This window comes from Psammomys obesus, unplaced genomic scaffold (genome assembly GCF_907164565.1).
Source record: "Psammomys obesus unplaced genomic scaffold, mPsaObe1.curated_primary_1811, whole genome shotgun sequence".
In the NCBI taxonomy this organism is placed as follows: domain Eukaryota; kingdom Metazoa; phylum Chordata; class Mammalia; order Rodentia; family Muridae; genus Psammomys; species Psammomys obesus.
This window is the reverse complement of record NW_026590405.1, coordinates 3566136-3582297: the sequence shown is the minus strand read 5'-3', so window position 1 is coordinate 3582297 and position 16162 is coordinate 3566136. Positions and strand designations below refer to the sequence as shown.

The window sequence follows — 16162 nt, the reverse complement described above, 5'->3', positions numbered from 1 at the left end:
AGCGGTGGGGGTTGGGGGGAGGAAGAGAAGGTGCTAGACACGGAGCTGTTTACACGGCAGGAGTCTGGTTTTTGCTTTGGTCCAGTTTCAACTGTTTCCTGGTTCCCGCATCTCGGCATGAACAAGTGTGTAAGCTGATTTTGGTTTCACAGGAGCCCACAGCTGAAGTGAATTCCGACTTGTAAATGGTTGGTGTTTTTAAATAAAACCTGGGACATTTAATAAGCCGGACTGAGTTTTTTTTATATGCTGACAACATGGCATTGTGGAGACAAACAAGAAGAGTTATGGTTTAACAGCGATGTGCTCATGTTGATCAGGGGTAAACTGCAGGCTGGTTTCTGCCAACTCGACACAAGCACAGATGTGTCTGGGAAGAGGGGATTGCTGAGGAACTGCCTCCATCCGGTTGCCCCATGGGCATGCCTCTGGGGCCGTTTTTCTTGGTTGAGGACTGATGTGGGAGGGCCCAGCACGCTGTAGGTCAGAGCACACCTGAGCAGGTGGTCCTTCCTTGCACAAGTAAGCAAGCCGTGCAAACCACGATTGCAGGCAGCTTTCCTCCATGAGCTTCAGTTTCCTGCCTCAGGTCCCTGCCCTGACTTCCCTCAGTGATGGATTGCGATGGGAGCTGTAAGACAAATGCCTGCACCCAAGTTGGTTTGGCCAGTGTTTTCATCGCAGCAGTAAGACATCTGTTCTTGCAGTACTAGGGGTAGAACCTAGGACCAAGAGGCCCCCCCGGATGAGCCGCACACCCAGCCCCTCTAGATACGTTCAAGAAGGGTTAATCACAGCGGTAGAAATTAAAGTCATAGTAATTTCATGGTGTTTTTAAGGCGTCTGGAAATTAATGGCGACTTATCTGTTTAATTAGATGTACACAAAAGAATGGGCTGACATTCTAAACCACAAGAGCAGGCACGTGGAAGAGGCTGTGAAAGAGCTCATATCAATATTTGAACAAATCTACGAGGTCAAGTACACCGGGAAATTAGGCAAACCGATGCCAGGTAATTCCACTAGGGAATGTTTGAGTCCCAAGAGCTTCGGATAGTTCCACCAGGCAGATAGCAAAGGTTTCTGCTTCCCAGAGGGAAGGTAGGTGTCCAGGATAATCCGCATTGTGGCACCGACAGTTTAGACCCTGTGAGCTCTGGGTGGCAGTTAGGGGACGATGGGGTCCTGGAAACCCTAGTTTTCAGATGACAGCCATCAGCCAACGCTACATGATGGCCTTCCCGTAGAGAGTACTCTCAGTCCTGTTACGTAGTTATCACTGTGTTTGTGTGTGTGTTCTAACGTCACTTTGGTTATTTGACTCATTTTGCTCTTTTTCTTAAACACCTAACAGCAATGTCTGTAATTTTCACAACTCTGGAAATTTTAATTCGGGCAAGTGTTGGTGTTAGTTTTTTTGTGTGTGTTTTAAAAACTCTTTTATTTACGTTTCTTATCTCTTTCTCCCTGCTCCACCCCAATCAGTTCCAACACCCCAACACCAGGTAGGAGAGAGAGAGGGGTGAGTGGGAGAAGGGGCGCAGTTCTTTCTTAGCTGCTTCCTGCTGGTCAGGGTCATCCGATTCCTTGGAGCCAGTCCAATCCTCATTTCAGGAGCTCTCCAACTTCTTGTCTCACGACAGCAACCAGGAACAGCAAGAGGGAAGCAGGAGCAGCCTCGTTCTTTCTCTCAGCTCCACACTCTCTGGGCTCTGGCATTTATTCCCTCTCAAGAGTCCTCAGATTCTAACGGTCTTCAGCTGGTAAAGGGCCCCTCTCAGAGCCCGCATGAGGCAAACAGTCTGCTGCTATGGACCATCTGAATCAGTCCCACATCCCACACCTGGGAACAAAACAAAAACATGTTTATATCCACATTTTCCCCCTTTCTGTTTTTTAAATATAAACAAAGCTTGCAGTTGCTTTCTTAAAAGGAGATAATCAAAGATCCAAACCCTTTTCTTTTATAACCTGATGATTCTTGGCTGCTCTGGTCTGGATCTACTCATACTTCTTTTGTTGAGCCTCAAGCTAGGTTCCCAACAGCCAGAAATCACCCAGACTCTCTTCGGGCGGAGCCAGCTCAGCCCTGAGCTTTCTGTCTTAAACATCTGCCTCTGTCCTCATGTGCTGAGATGACAGGCTAGGGATAAGAGAAATTTCCCCATCTTGCCTTCTATTTAAAGAGGTTGAAATGACTTTGAGTTCTTTTGTGTTTCCTGTTCTCCGTTTGTTTTTTAGAATCTCGTAATTTGATGACAAAATCCAGAGCCCCCAATAAGCCCAGTAAGTACATGTTCATTAAAGCCCAAGCCATAAGCTGCCAAATCTGAACCTTTTTATGAGGGTCATGTGACTTTGAATTCCCTGCTGGGGAATTTTTTGATTTTTGCTTCGAGATTGTTGTTTAAGAACATGCCGGTTTTAGGTTTCCTGAGATCTCTCTGCCATTGGGTAACTTTGCAATTGAAGATTTGTTTGGTTAAAGAAAAAAAAAAAATTCTGAGCTGTATGTAAGAACCGAGTGGGTAGACGTTTGTGGCTAGTTGTTTTATTCTTTAGTCTCAAGGTTTTGTCCCTGTCGGGGGCAGGCCCTGGTTGCTCTTCCAGGGCCTTCTCTTTCCAGCCTCCCCTGCTCAGATTGTAGTACAAGGCTGGTTTTTGTGACTCAGGCCTCTGACTAGACTAGGGGTGTGCTGCCAATGCAATGCTGAAGAGCTCTGTCTAGCAGAGGTCAGAGGTCAGCTATGTTAACTAAGTACCAAGGCGCCTGAGGGGAGCTGGCAATCCTCCCCATAGTCAGTGAGATGGGAACATTCCACTCAAACAGAGATCCCATTGAGGTGATATAAGGAAGGAAGGAAGGGAGGGAGGGATCAGGGAGGGCTGGATGGGCAGATGGACAGATGGATGGATGGATGGACAGACAGAGATTCTCTGGGTGAGTTTGTCTTTTCAATCTGTGGATCCAGAGACCACAGCGATTTCCAATAAGGGGTGAGGTCACCAGGGAACAATGCCTGGAGACATCTTTCAGTTTGACACACAAGCATGTATGGTCGCTACTTGATTCTAGGCCGGGATCCTCCAGGATAGCCCCAGTAGCAAAGGATTATGGGGCCAAGAATGTCAATGTACTGAGGATAGAGAAGTGGTTACACAGCATGGCGTCTTTCACCGTAGTTGTTCATGTCAAAAGTTTCAAGACCACAAAAATGTCAGCTCAATGTGGTCAGAATACTCAAAGTGTCAATGAGTGACTCAGATGTGATCTATCTATCTATCTATCCATCAATCTATCCATCGAGCTATCTATCTGTCTATTTGTAGCATCTCTTAGTGGCTCAGAATTCATCATTTTGGCTAGGCCAGATGACCAGCAAGGCCTAGGCATCCATGTATTTCTGCCTCTCCAATGTTGGGGTTACAAGCGTGCCACCATTCTCTGCTTTTTATGTGGATGCTGCAAACCAAACCCAGGTCTTCCTATTACACAGCAAGCACCTTTCTGGCAGACTTAGCGCCACACTGTTTTCCTCCCTCCGAATTGTAAATATTGAGATGGAACATATTGATGGGATGTATTTAGTTAAATAGTATGTCTTTTGATATACTTAAATAGAAGGAATGTAAAAGAAACCTTAACACAAAACCCTTTTTTTTTTTTAAATGAAAACTTTTTAAAGTTAGTTTTAAAAAGAGCTTCTTGGGCTGGGTGGTGGTGGCTCATGCCTTTAATCCCAGCACTCAGGAAGCACAGACAGGCGGATCTCTGTGAGTTTGAACCCATCCTGGTCTACAAAGCGAGTTCCAAGACAGCCAGGGTTACACAGAGACACCCTGCTGGGTGTGGAAGGAGGGCATCTTGGGCTGGAGAGAGATGGCTCAGCAGTTAAGAGCACCGGCTGCCTTTACAGAAGACCTAGGTGAATTCAGTTCCTAGAACCCACATGGCAGCTGGCAATGGTCTGTTAATCCAGTTCCAGGGTTTCAGCGCCCCCTTCTGGCCTCCACAGGCATCATAGGTAATGCCTGTACATTTCCATAGGCAAAACTCATAAAATACGCATAAAATAAAAATGAAAAACAACAGACAAAAAAAAAAAAAAAAAAGTCTTCCTGATAAGGTTTGACCATGTAGGATAAGTGTAACCCCAAAAATTCCAGTGTTACATTTGGCTTTGTCTTCTGTGTCCAGAGCAGGGGAAGCATGTTGTTTTTGGAAGTGAGACAGAAGAGGGTGACAGCGTTGAGTTTGATGGTGAGGCGAAGGAGGCTGACACCAACGACAAAGAAGATGAATTTAAAAAGGTATTTATCCTGGGGGTAAACCATGAGGCCTGTAATATTGTGGATAACGCAGACGGGGCTGCCCTGGACCAGGTCTGTAACCAGTGTCTGACTTACAACAGAACCCAGAAAATACCATGTGCAGTTTTTTTCGTGTTTGTTTGTTTGTTTGTTTTAATGCTGTAGGATCAGACAAGATCCTCATAGTCTTCCTCCGAGGCCTCCCTTTGGTATGATTCTGTCCGTGGCAGATTATATAATATTCTGATTGCCTGTGTTTTAAAACATATTTATTTATCTGCACGTGAGCATGTGTGCATGTGTGTGCGTGTGAGAGACTGGGCCTCATCGGTCTGTCCGGTTGAGGAGTCACCTCAGCTGCCCCTCCTGCTGCTGCCAGGACGGCCCCTCACAGGTTCTGATTGTGTCTGTGGCTTAGCTGAATAATTCGTCAGCCAGGAGAGCTTAGTACTCCTGTTAGTTCTGGTAACTCCTCTGCTCCCACTTAACCTGGCTTTCCCACCAGCCTTAAAGGGGCTGGGCAGACCCTGGTCCTGTGTGTGGGTCAGGGTAGAAGCTGGGGCCTCCAGGGGTTCAGGGACTGGGCTAGCATGCAGAAGGGACCTGGGGTCAACTCCTATGACCAACAGAACAACAGTGAGAAGAGAGAACAGGCTGCAACCACCTTACCTACCTTTCGAGGAGACCTGTGCATCCCCCTGTGCCCATCCCCCACACCAAGCCGTGAGAAACCTCACACTCAAGGTGTTGGTATACTTTCTCAAGTACTGAGCAAACCTGGATCATTCAGACACAGTGTCTTTGTTTATTTTATTTTATTTTTGTTGTTGTTGTTGTTTTAAATCTCTGCTCTCTGGTTTGTTCTCAGGTGGCTTGCTAGCTGTTTTTCTGCAAGCGCTCTTCATGTGTTGTTAACAAATATTTGTTACGTGTTTGTCTAAAGAAGCCCAGGGCAAGAAACGTAGGGTGGAATTTGTTTCTCCGCAGCCACTGAAATTGCGTACTTTATCCTTTCTGGCTGTTGAATGTCACTTTAGATATTGGGCCGTTGCTCTGGGGGGGCACTAGGAGTTCATGTCTGGCATTAAATGTAACACGGTTTCTTACCACAGGAGTGTAAGGAGGTCTACGCTTTCTTCTCTCATCAATTACTAGACAGTCTGCAGAAAGCAACACGCTTGTCTTTGGACACGATGAAAAGAAGAATATTTGTTGGAAGGCAAGTTGAAAATGTGCTAAAAATATGTTGGGTAAACTGCTTGTAATCATGTAGCTCAACACCATCTCTTATTTTATTATTTATCTGTTTTTCTGAAACAGGGTCTTATGTATCCCAAACTATGTAGCTATAGTAGCATTTTCTTTTTCTTTCTTTCTTTCTTTCTTTCTTTCTTTCTTTCTTTCTTTCTTTCTTTCTTTCTTTCTTCTTTCTTTCTTCCTTTCTTTCTGTCTCTCTCCTTCCTTCCTTCCTTCCTTTTTTCCTTCCTTCCTTTCTTTTTTTTTTCTCAAAACATGGTTTCTCTGTGTAGCCTTGGCTGTCCTGGACTTGCTTTGTGGACCAGGCTGGCCTTGAATTCACAAAGATCTGCCTGCCTCTGCCTCTCAGAGTGCTGAGACTACAGGCGTGCACCACTGCATCTGGCTTATACTAGTATTTTCTAAAGGAACAGAACTGATAATATGAATGTTTTATATATATATACATATATATATGTATATATATGTTAGGATAAAGCAGTGAAAAGGTTGAGGGCCTTGGCAGGTCGAGAACCGAGATGCGCCGCTAAGAGATCATGCCGTGCAACGGGTCTAGGGCAAGAGGTTTATTGGGAAAGGGGAGAGAACAAAAGGCTGCCTCAGAGAAGGGGCATGAGAGAAAGATAGAGATAGACAGATGGAGAGATGAAGAGAACAAACAAAAGACAGAGGGAGCCGCCTGGGGTGGCTGGGGGAGGGGAGGTCCGGCGTGAGTTGCTACACAGCCTTGCAGGGACAGTGGAAATGCGCTGTACCGGGTGGTGGGTGATAATGTAAGCTGAGGTGCTGAGGCAGGCTGGCGGAGCTCCCCCGACTTACAGCTACATAGATAGTGTTTCCATACGTCTATGCGTACGTAGATATTTAAAGAGGACATGTTAGATTGGCTTACAGCCATCCAGGTAGTCCAGTAATGGCCGTCTCACACTGGAAAGGCTGAGAATCCAGCAGGCATTCAGGCCAAGAGGCTGTACGCCTCTGCAGTCTAATCTGATCTCCAGGGAAGATCCCTGGAGAGCTGCTGGTCTTCCCTGTGTGTTGGAGTCTGAGGAAGCTGGTGATAATATCAGCGAGTGGAGGGTGCTGCAGCAGAGTAGATGAGCTTGCCCGCAGGAGTGAGAAGCAGGCAGAAGGCAGAGTTTCCTTCTTCCGAGTCCTTGTCCTGTGGGCTGGCACCAGAAGGCGCTTCCCAGATTCAGGGTCAGCCTCCCTGCTTGAAACAGTCCAGTCGAGCAAAATCCCTCACAGGGGTGTCCGCCTGCTTGTGTTTTAGTTGGCTGCAGATGGAGTCAAGCTGACAACCAAGGTTAGCTACCCCGTAATTAAGGGTGACCATTAACTTCTGCTTGTCCCAACTGTGCTTCCCAGGTGCCGAAGTTACAGGCACGCACACACGCACTCACGCACGCACGCACCACTTTGTACATTGTTGGGGGTCACACCCTAGGCTTTGTACACACTAGGTGAGCATGCCATTGAATGTTCTCAGGTTCAAGGAGACGCCGAGACAGGTTGTTGGTGGGAAGAGGTTCATTACGACAGATGGCAGCCCCAAGGGGGTTTTGAGCTTGCCAGACCCCAGCACCAAAGACAACATGGTCAGGGCTCTGAGGAGGAATCAAGACCTCCATGTCCGAAGGGTGCAGGGGAGGGGTGTGAGCGAGCTTGGTGGTGGTCGGGGGGGGGGGGGGGGGAGTGCGTGTTTCTTCTTGCAGCCCTGTGAGGATGGGGGGGATGCAGCCTGAGCCTGGGGCCAGCAGGAGGCAAGTGGGAGCCGGGGGTGTGGCCCCTCTCTTGACCCTTTGGTTATCGGATGCTTCTTTTGGTTTGAGCAGCTGGCCTGTGTTTGGGGAGTTTTCTCTAGTTCTCAGATTGAGCCCCTTGGGTCTCAGCTCCCTCCTGTTTTATTGGATTGCACAGAGAGCCTGAGCCAGGGAACTTTTGCTCCCCCTTGAAAGAATGGGACTGAGGGATCAAAACCCAGCTCTCTGCTTGCTGTTGAGCTGATGTTTTTAACTTCCTCTTGGCTCCTGCTTCTCTGCGGGCACTCAGAAAAGGATGGGCGTTTTTGCCTTAGTGACAGCATTTCTTTCTTTCCCAAGGAGAAAGAGAATGGAGAGTCTCCATTTTCAAATAATCATTCTGGGAGAGCATTTTTCAAATAATTTTGTCCAGGGTGTTGACTCGGAGGTCTCTGGTCAGTCTAATTCTCATCTCTGTGTGTGTGCCCATGTGTCTGTGTCTGTACATGAGTGACATCGTATTAATATGCAGTTTCTGGAAGGCTTTGACTGGGATCTCCTGCTGGTGGGAAACAAGGTAATAACGAACTCACGAGACAAGTGGAAACAAGGGAGCCCTTAATACAGACGTTCTGCAGAAACGGAAGCCGGCATAGAAAGGCAAAAATGGGCTGGCATGTTGGTTTGGCCCAAGACATTGGCTTTTAAAGCCCCCTGATTGTAAAATTTCCTGTCTTGTTTCCCTGAAAGCCAGGACCTGTCCCTGTCCCAAATTCACCATGCTATCGGTGCAGGATACAGAGCTGTAGCTTATAAACGGTGTTTTGGCTTGGGTCTGCCCCTTTTCTGATTGCAAGCTCCGTTTCGGAATACCTGCAACTGCTCAGCTTTTAGACTTCCAGAGATGAGCTGCTCCAACTGCCAGCCGGGGGAGGGGCCTCTTGCTCCTCAGCAACCTGATGGACTTTCAGCACACTTCATTCCAAAAACGGACCATAACAATCTATTTCTTCCCTGTCTAACCAAGTAGAAGTGTCTATTAAAAAGCGTAGGAGCCCGGGTCTAGTGGCACCAGCCTGTCATTCCAGGTACCTGGAAGGTTTTAGGTGTAAGGCAGGAGAATCACAGGTTCAAGGTCAGCCTGGGCTATAGTAAGTTCAAGTGCAGCCCTGGGCAAGTTAGTGAGACCATGTCTCAAAGTAGAAAGAACATGAAGACATAGCTCAGTAGCAGGGTATTTTCCTAGCATACACGAAGGCCTCATTTTAACCCCAGTAATACAAAAGTAAACAAATAATATGTACTATAAAGTACGTTGTTTGTTGGTGATAGCCTTCATTGTTACAAGCCAGGGAACAGTTTAGGGCAATGATTTTCCACTTGTGAGTTGAGACCTCATCTTGGGGGTCAAATATCTGATATCCTACATATCAGATAATTACATCACAGTTCATAGCAGTAGCAACATTACAGTTATGAAGCGACAAAATAATTTTATGGCTGGGGGTCGCCTGTACAACATGAAGAACTGTATTAGAGATTCACGGCATTAGGTAGGGTGAGAACTGATTGATTATAATGGAATGAGCTAATGGTCAGATGAAGCTATATTATGTAAGTACAGATTTATCGGGGGCAGCATGGGAGGGGGAGGAGAGAGAGGGCAAGAGCACAAGTGCAGAGAGAAAGAGGGAAGAAGAGGAAGAGAGTAGAGGTGAGGGGGTGCTGGGGAAAGAAAAAGGCAGGGAGAAGGGGACAGAAGAGAGAGAAAAGGGCAAGGTCCAAAAAGCCAGGAGGAACCAAAATGTCCGGATTATATAGTGAAGGCCTCTGGGAGAGGGGAAGCCCCACCCGTAGGTACAGGGCAGAGTATGCCAGCCACACCCTGCAGCAGGTTAGGGACCTAACAAGAACCACTGATCTAGGGGGTCTTAATCAGGTTCCCTTTCTCTGCTAATTAAAGAAAAGGCAGGAAAAATCTATAGTGCAACAGGAACAGCAGAGAAATCTCAAGTACTGCAGACGAATCAGCAGTTGAATTGTAAGGTGCCCACGCACAGCTGGCACACAGAGGAAAAGAGACCCTCTGCCAAGCAGAAGAGGGCTCAGGAAGCCAGCAAATCCAGTTCCTTCTCATGGGTGTTGGCTTTCAAAGCCTCTGTGGAATTTTCCTCCTCTAATTTAGAGTTATTCAGTTTAAAGAAAGATAGGTTAATCGATTGGCCCAGAACTGTTGTGTTTCATGTCCTGGTCCAGCCTTGAACTTGTTGAGCCAGCCAATCAGCAGGGGACCTGCCAGTGGGAGCCATCTACAAGGCCTTTGTTTTAAGCTGCCTGGCTTTTGTCTCAAGTAAGGAGCGTGAGGAAGACACCAGCCATCTTGGAGATCCGCCACCTTTATTACATAGCCATGGCCTTTCCCCCGTCTGTCTGCCTACCAGGGAGTCTGTCTAACTTCTTGTCTCTCAAAAGATTGCCATTCATTAATGATTAGTTATTACCGAGAGGAAGTCAGCACTCAAACACTAGGAAATGTATGTGTGGTTAATATTTTATTTTGAGAATATCAAATTGTTTTTCTTTTGGTTCTGTGCAACTTACGGCTCTATGATAAATAGCATTCTTTTGGTGTAATTTGGTATTTTAAAACAGACTTTTAAAAATATAATATCTTGGCTGGATGGTGGTAGTGCGCAGTATTAATCCCAACACTTCAGGTAGCAGAGGCAGTGGGAGCTCTGTGGGTTTGAGGCCAGCCTGGTCTATAAGGCAAGTTCCAGAACAGCCAGGGCTCTATTACACAGAGAAACCCAGTCTCAAAATACAAAAACCAAAAACAAACAACCAAGAAAGTCCCCTCCAAAACCAAAACTAAAACCAATCCCCCCAGTATCTTTTATTGATTTTATGACAGCTTTTTCATACATGTAAACAATGCATGTTGATCATCTCTCACCCCACCCCCTCTCCCCATTCTCCCCAGGCACTCCCAACACACCCTCTTCCCTTCATGTCCTCTTTTTGTCCCGTCCCTCCCCTCTGTTGGTTACCTGTGAGTCTTATCAGTGCCACACGCTTCATGTTGACTGATCTTGTCACCTTGAGGTCTCCTGCAGGTCTGGTGCAGGTAGCCGTAGGCGCAGTGCCTGATGAATGCAATGGTCATGCCAAGGCCAGAAGACAATGCGTCTCAGCACTCCCTCCTCCCCCCATCCCCCCTCAGCTCTTTACTTTCTTCTTGCTTCCTCTTTTTGATATTCCCTGGAGCTTTGGTTTTGGGGGCATCTGCTTTTCCAGGATTAAAGATGGTCTCTACCTTTAGGATGGAAACTTACGGTGTCAGAAACTAGAGTTTCAGTTAACATTCACCAGTTAAACTGTCTGTTCATTCTAGCCAAGGGCGGAAACGGTCAGAGGATATCGTCTCCTTCATAAAAACCGAAGTGCACCTTGCAATCCCTAATGTGGTGAGTCTCGTTTGCACGGATTGTTTTATTAATGTGTTTCTAAGATGAAGCAGCATCAGGTGAATGCTTTGGGTTCCCAGTGTTGCAAAAATAAGTAAATGAGTAAGAAAATTCTGTATGAGACCTGAACTTTCATTCACAGGAAGGCCTTGGTTCTATGTGTTTTTGTTTTACTTTAAAAGTTTATTCATTCTTTGTGTGTATGTGTGTGTGTTATGTGTTTACATGAGTGCAGTACTCATGGAGGCCAGAAGAGGGCATCAGATCCCCTGAAGCTGGACTTACAGGAGGTTGTGTTTCCAGCATATGTGCTGGGAACTAAGTTTAGGACTTATGCAAGAGGTACACCTTCTTAATCTGTGAGCATGTCCTTTCATTTTTTTTTTTACTTTCCTTATTCTTGAATGAAAAATAAAAGTGTCATCATTTATATCTGTTATGAAAACTTTTGAGCTGAGGTGTAGCTCATGTACTTGGTATAGAGGGAGTTGATCTCCAGCAACATACACCCATGCACACATGCACACACACACACCCCCTACTTCCGAATAGCTCATGGTGTATTCTGAGCTGGCATAGGGGGTGAAGATTTAGTTGGCCATCCATTAGCAAATAGGAATCACCTTGCTTTTTTTTTTTTCTTTAGACATTAAGATAAAATCATTGTAGGAGGCTCAATTCCTGTCCCAAACCCAGCATCATGGTGCACCCCATTAAATATCGAAGCACGGATGTCAGGGGTCTGCCCTCAGCATTGTGAAGCTCTTGAGTTTTTGTAGGGGCAGTCCCGGCTTCTTTCTGCTAGTCCACCAACGTGGATTCCTTGACCTTTGGGCCAGCAGGATCGGGCAGAACTGGGAAATCTCTAGGGTGCAGGATGTCTGCAGCACCTTCTGGCACAACCTTCACCTCATAGCAGCCTGCCACAAACTCTGACTGCTCGTGGGGAGTTGGGGAGGGGTGTCGGTGCTGGTAGAATTCCACACAGCCCCGTTGCTTCCCACAGGTGATGGTCCCTAGCCTGGATGACATACAGCAGGCCATCAACCGAATGATCCAGTTTACCCTGGAGGTCAGCAGAGGAGTGGCACACTGGGGCCAGCAGCAGGTCCGAAGAATCAGGTCCATTACTAACAATTCCTCTCGCACTGCCACCGACCAGAACCACCCAATCACGGGAAAATCACCGAAGAAGGACGATAGTAAGAGAATTGAGACACCCAAGTTAGATGCCCGATTCAGGGATAGAAAAGAAAAAAATTAACCCAAAATGTGTGTGCGTGTGCATGTGCGGGTGCTCACAGAGGCCAGTAGAGGGCACCCGTGACACCCTGAAGCTGGAGTTACAGGTGGTTGCCTCCTGATATGCATGTTGGGAAAAGAACCTGGGTCCTCTGTGAGAGCAGCAATTGCTCTTAACCTCTGAGCCATCTCTCCAGCCATATATGTATGTATGTATGTATGTGTTTGATGTGTTTGTTTACTGAAGTTCCCATTGTTAAAACTGTTGCTCCCCGCTCTTTCATCTAAAACACAACATACAACCATCTCTTTCTAGTTTTTGGTCACAGAAGGATGAAGGTTTGTGGCTTTATCAGTGTTTTGTAGTAATTATGAAAGGCAGAGGGTGAAAATAAATAGTGCTGACGTTCCTCTCAGCATGCTATGTGCTCTCACAAACTACTGTGCTTTACACAGATGCATGATGGGTAATAGCCCCAGGTTGCTAACAAATGTCTCAAACCATGAATGAAAAAGCAAATACGGCCTTAAAATTTTACGTAGACTTACTTGGTGTGTACAGGTGTCTTCCCTGCATGTCTGTGCACCCACAGGTGCCTGATCAGAAGAGGGCGCCGAGTCTGGGGTTTCAAACAGTTGTGAGCCATCATGCGTGGGTGCCTGGAATGGAGCGCAGCTCGCTCTAAACTGCAGAGCTCTCTCTTCAGCCTCAAATGTAGTTTTTTTTTATATAGTGAAGTTCTTGGGAACCACAAAACACTGACCTACCGAAGCACGCCACAGCAGCAGCCAGCCAGCCAGCCAATCAAATTAAGCCAGCACCTTGTATTTTATGTTGCTTCAACCTAATTTAGTAACTGGAGCAAATAGGATTACAAGGCAACTGGGTAAGCACCGCAGGCTCCAGTCAGCTGAGCAGGAACAGGAGGCCCCTAATCCCACGTTACGCCATTTCAAAGGAGAAACTGGGCGTCTGTAATTTCACGTGAAAGCTCACGCTTTTCAATTGTTAAAAACTGTCTTTTTTTTTTTTTTTAAGTGTGGCATGGGCCAAGCAATGGTCTATGGAGCCAATGGTGGTGGCGAATGCGGGTCATCCTTGCATGCACGGGGGGAGGGGGTAAGATAAAAAAAATCAGGGACCTTGTCAAATATATAGCAAAGTCAAGGCCAACCTGGGTGGTATAGGATATCCTGTCTCAAAAAGAAAGCAGGGGCCTGGGGACAGGAGGGCAGCAAGGCAGCTCAGTAGGGGAAGGGAGTTTTACAGAGTCCACGTGGTGGAAGGAGAGGACTGACTCCTTCACAGCTGACTGCTGACTCCCACAATATGGCATGCCTGAGGACATGCCATGTATGTACAGACATAAATAAACAAATAAATAATTTGGGGCTGATAGATGTCTTTGTGGGTGAAAATGCTTGTCACCAAGTTTGACAGCCTGATCTCTGCTCTTGGGAACTGCCCGGTGGAAAGAGAGCACCAACTCACCCCACCTTGTCCCCTTGGCTGTCAAGTGAATAAATTATACGTGTAACCAGACCAAACTCCGAGCCCCACCTCACTGTTGGTGGCAGCTTCAGGCGAAGCACAGATGCTATCTACGTTGGCAACATCTGCTTTCAGGGGCTTTAGAGGAAACCATCCCAGCCAGGAAGCTGAAGAACTTCTACCCTGGTGTGGCGGAGCACAAGGACATCTCCAAGCTCGTCCTCCTCCTCTCCTCCTCCGTGAATTCCCTCCGGAAGGCGGCCAACGAGGCCCTGCAGGACTTTCAGAAGTACAAGACTCTCTGGACGGAAGACCGGGATGTGAAAGTGAAGGTGTGGGTCTCCGCCGACTGTTTTGTTTGTTTTGTTGTCTGTTTTGGTTCTCCTTGAGGGAGGTGTGTGTGTGTGTGTGTGTGTGTGTGTGTGTGTGTGTGTCTGTGTGTGTGTGTGTAGATGGGGGTAATGAGAGCGACTCTGAGCAGAGGGTAAGAACCCACAAATGCCAAGCAACTAGCAACTAGTTATTCTCACACTGATACCCTGAGGCAGTTGTCAGCAAGGAAGCTGTGGCGGGACTGGAGGTAAGGTGCCAACGACAAACCAAAGTGCCCCCTTGGGGAACCAATGAGTTTATTTACTTAGAGAGCATGGGTGACCCTAAAAGCTGCACGGTAAGGTCTGTACCCAGCACGGGTGAGATCTTCCCCACGGGCCATGTAGATGGAGCTCCCCCCTCTTCTCTTAGGCCTCTCCAGCTTCTGTCCTCCAGCCCCTCCCACACATCCCCAAGGCACCGGGCAGTCAGGACAGACTTGCGTTCAGTCGGCTAGGAAGAGTGGCTGGCTGGGTGCTTGGTGGGGGTCCGGATGACCCTTCCTGTCCTCTCTCTCTATGAGGGAAGGTCGGCTGTGATGGTCTTTTGCAAGCTGGTCCCGCTGAGCACAGAGGGTAGTCGCAAGCAGCAGAGACACAGGGAGCTTCTGAACCCAGACTGACCAGGCCCTAGGACTGAGCCGAGAGCCTTAGGGTCCCACCTCCCCGTGTGAGAATCCTGCCATAGAGCAAGGGCCGTTTTCCAGTGTGATGTTCGTAAGTATGAACGTTAGACTCCTGAGGCTCAAAGGAAGTATTAACGGTTGCCTTACCTGACAGGAGTTTTTGGCCAACAACCCGTCCCTGACTGAGATCAGGTCAGAAATTCTTCACTATGCCACGTTTGAGCAAGAGATCGACGAGCTGAAGCCCATCATTGTCGTGGGAGCCCTGGAGCTGCACACGGGTAACTCAGCAGCGTTACCAGCAGGTCCCTGATGTGGGTTCAAGGGGGCCTCTGAGATGGATTGTTGGGGGTAAGGGGTTACTGGAAGAGTTTTTAATGCCACAGACAGGCAGGTGACAGCATGGTGGGGCCTCTGAGTAGGAATCGGGGCCCGTGGGGGAGTTTTCACAGCACAGGCTGCGGCCGGCTCTCTGAACCCAAGGCGGGAGACAGGGGAAAGGGTGGGGGCCGGGACACGTGGCTATCCATACCTGCTTCGGTGCAAACTCACCTCCCTACATGAGAAAGCTGGGAACCCGGAAATCTGGTCACTAGAGACTCACAGGTGGTGAGTCGGTGGTGTCAGGAAGAGGGGAAGTGGCTACCCCGTAGGGATGGTGACTCTTGTAGTCTTGTCTAAAGACTAAGAGTTACATAAAGTGGTATCTCTGTTTTCACAAGGTAAGGGCACCTTCCTTTGGATGGAAGGGGCATCAGGGTAGGGCCCATGAAATGGTATTTGACTCAGCAAGCAGCTTTGGTATAATATTGTAAATGCTAAGTAGTTCCAGGCCAGCCCCAGAATGACTATATAGCTTAAGATGACCTTGAACTCCTGACCCTCCTGCCTCTGTTGTCTGAGTGTGGGGATTACAGACATGAGCCTCCACACCCAGTCTGTGCTAGTTAAAATATAAAGCTGTGGGGTCCAGGACACGGTTTACTGGTTAAGAGGGTGTGGGTTCCCAAGAACCCATGGCAGATGACTGTAGATCTACCGGGTCCAGTGTTCTCTTCCGGCCTTTGTGGCCACTGTTCTCATGTGGACATGCCCCTGCCCGCATACACATATACATACTTTAAAAACAAAAGAAGTCTTTAAAGACTGAAATGAAAAATGCATACCGCAAAATTCAGGACACCGCTGGACCTTCAGAATGAGCTAGGACCAAGGACGGAGGATGCCTTTTCTCGCTATGCCTCATTTCTTCTTCCCTCTGGGCTTTCAGCTTTCCAGTTACTCTCAGTTCTCCCTCGACTCTCATCCGAGCTTTTGAAGAGAGGACTCTTCAGATTGTTCTAAATCTGCATTGAGCTGAGATGGTCAGCCAGGCTAGAGTCACGTTATGTAAATGTGCTAACCGAGTCAGCAAGACAGGGAGGGAGTGCAACAGCAGGCAAGCTAGGCCTCGGTTAGCTGGCAGGAGCAGTGATTTCATTCCAAGGAAAGAGGCCTCCCTAGAGGGAGCTAGGGGTGGAGGGGTGAGTGGGGGATGAGGGGGACGAGTAGGGATAAGGTGTCCAGAGCAAGGGCTGGGTTTAGATAGCAACACTATTCATTTACAAATTCTCCCCCAGGCTGGGAGGTGGTGGCTCAAGCCTTTAGTCCCAGA

The 16162-nt window shown here is 47.7% G+C and overlaps 1 protein-coding gene across 2 annotated transcripts in view; it reads left to right on the top strand.

Moving 5' to 3' along the window:
* The window catches only part of Dnah8 (dynein axonemal heavy chain 8), a 203950-nt gene that overhangs the window by 43854 nt on the left and 143934 nt on the right, over positions 1-16162 (top strand). The window contains exons 18-25 of one of the 2 annotated variants that reach the window (XM_055607164.1): positions 878-1013; positions 4199-4311; positions 5424-5530; positions 8386-8388; positions 10705-10777; positions 11784-11979; positions 13647-13843; positions 14663-14789. In XM_055607164.1, the coding sequence (XP_055463139.1) occupies positions 878-1013; positions 4199-4311; positions 5424-5530; positions 8386-8388; positions 10705-10777; positions 11784-11979; positions 13647-13843; positions 14663-14789 (952 nt within the window). The remainder of the gene's footprint in view (positions 1-877; positions 1014-4198; positions 4312-5423; positions 5531-8385; positions 8389-10704; positions 10778-11783; positions 11980-13646; positions 13844-14662; positions 14790-16162) is intronic. The other variant, XM_055607163.1, reaches the window with a different exon arrangement.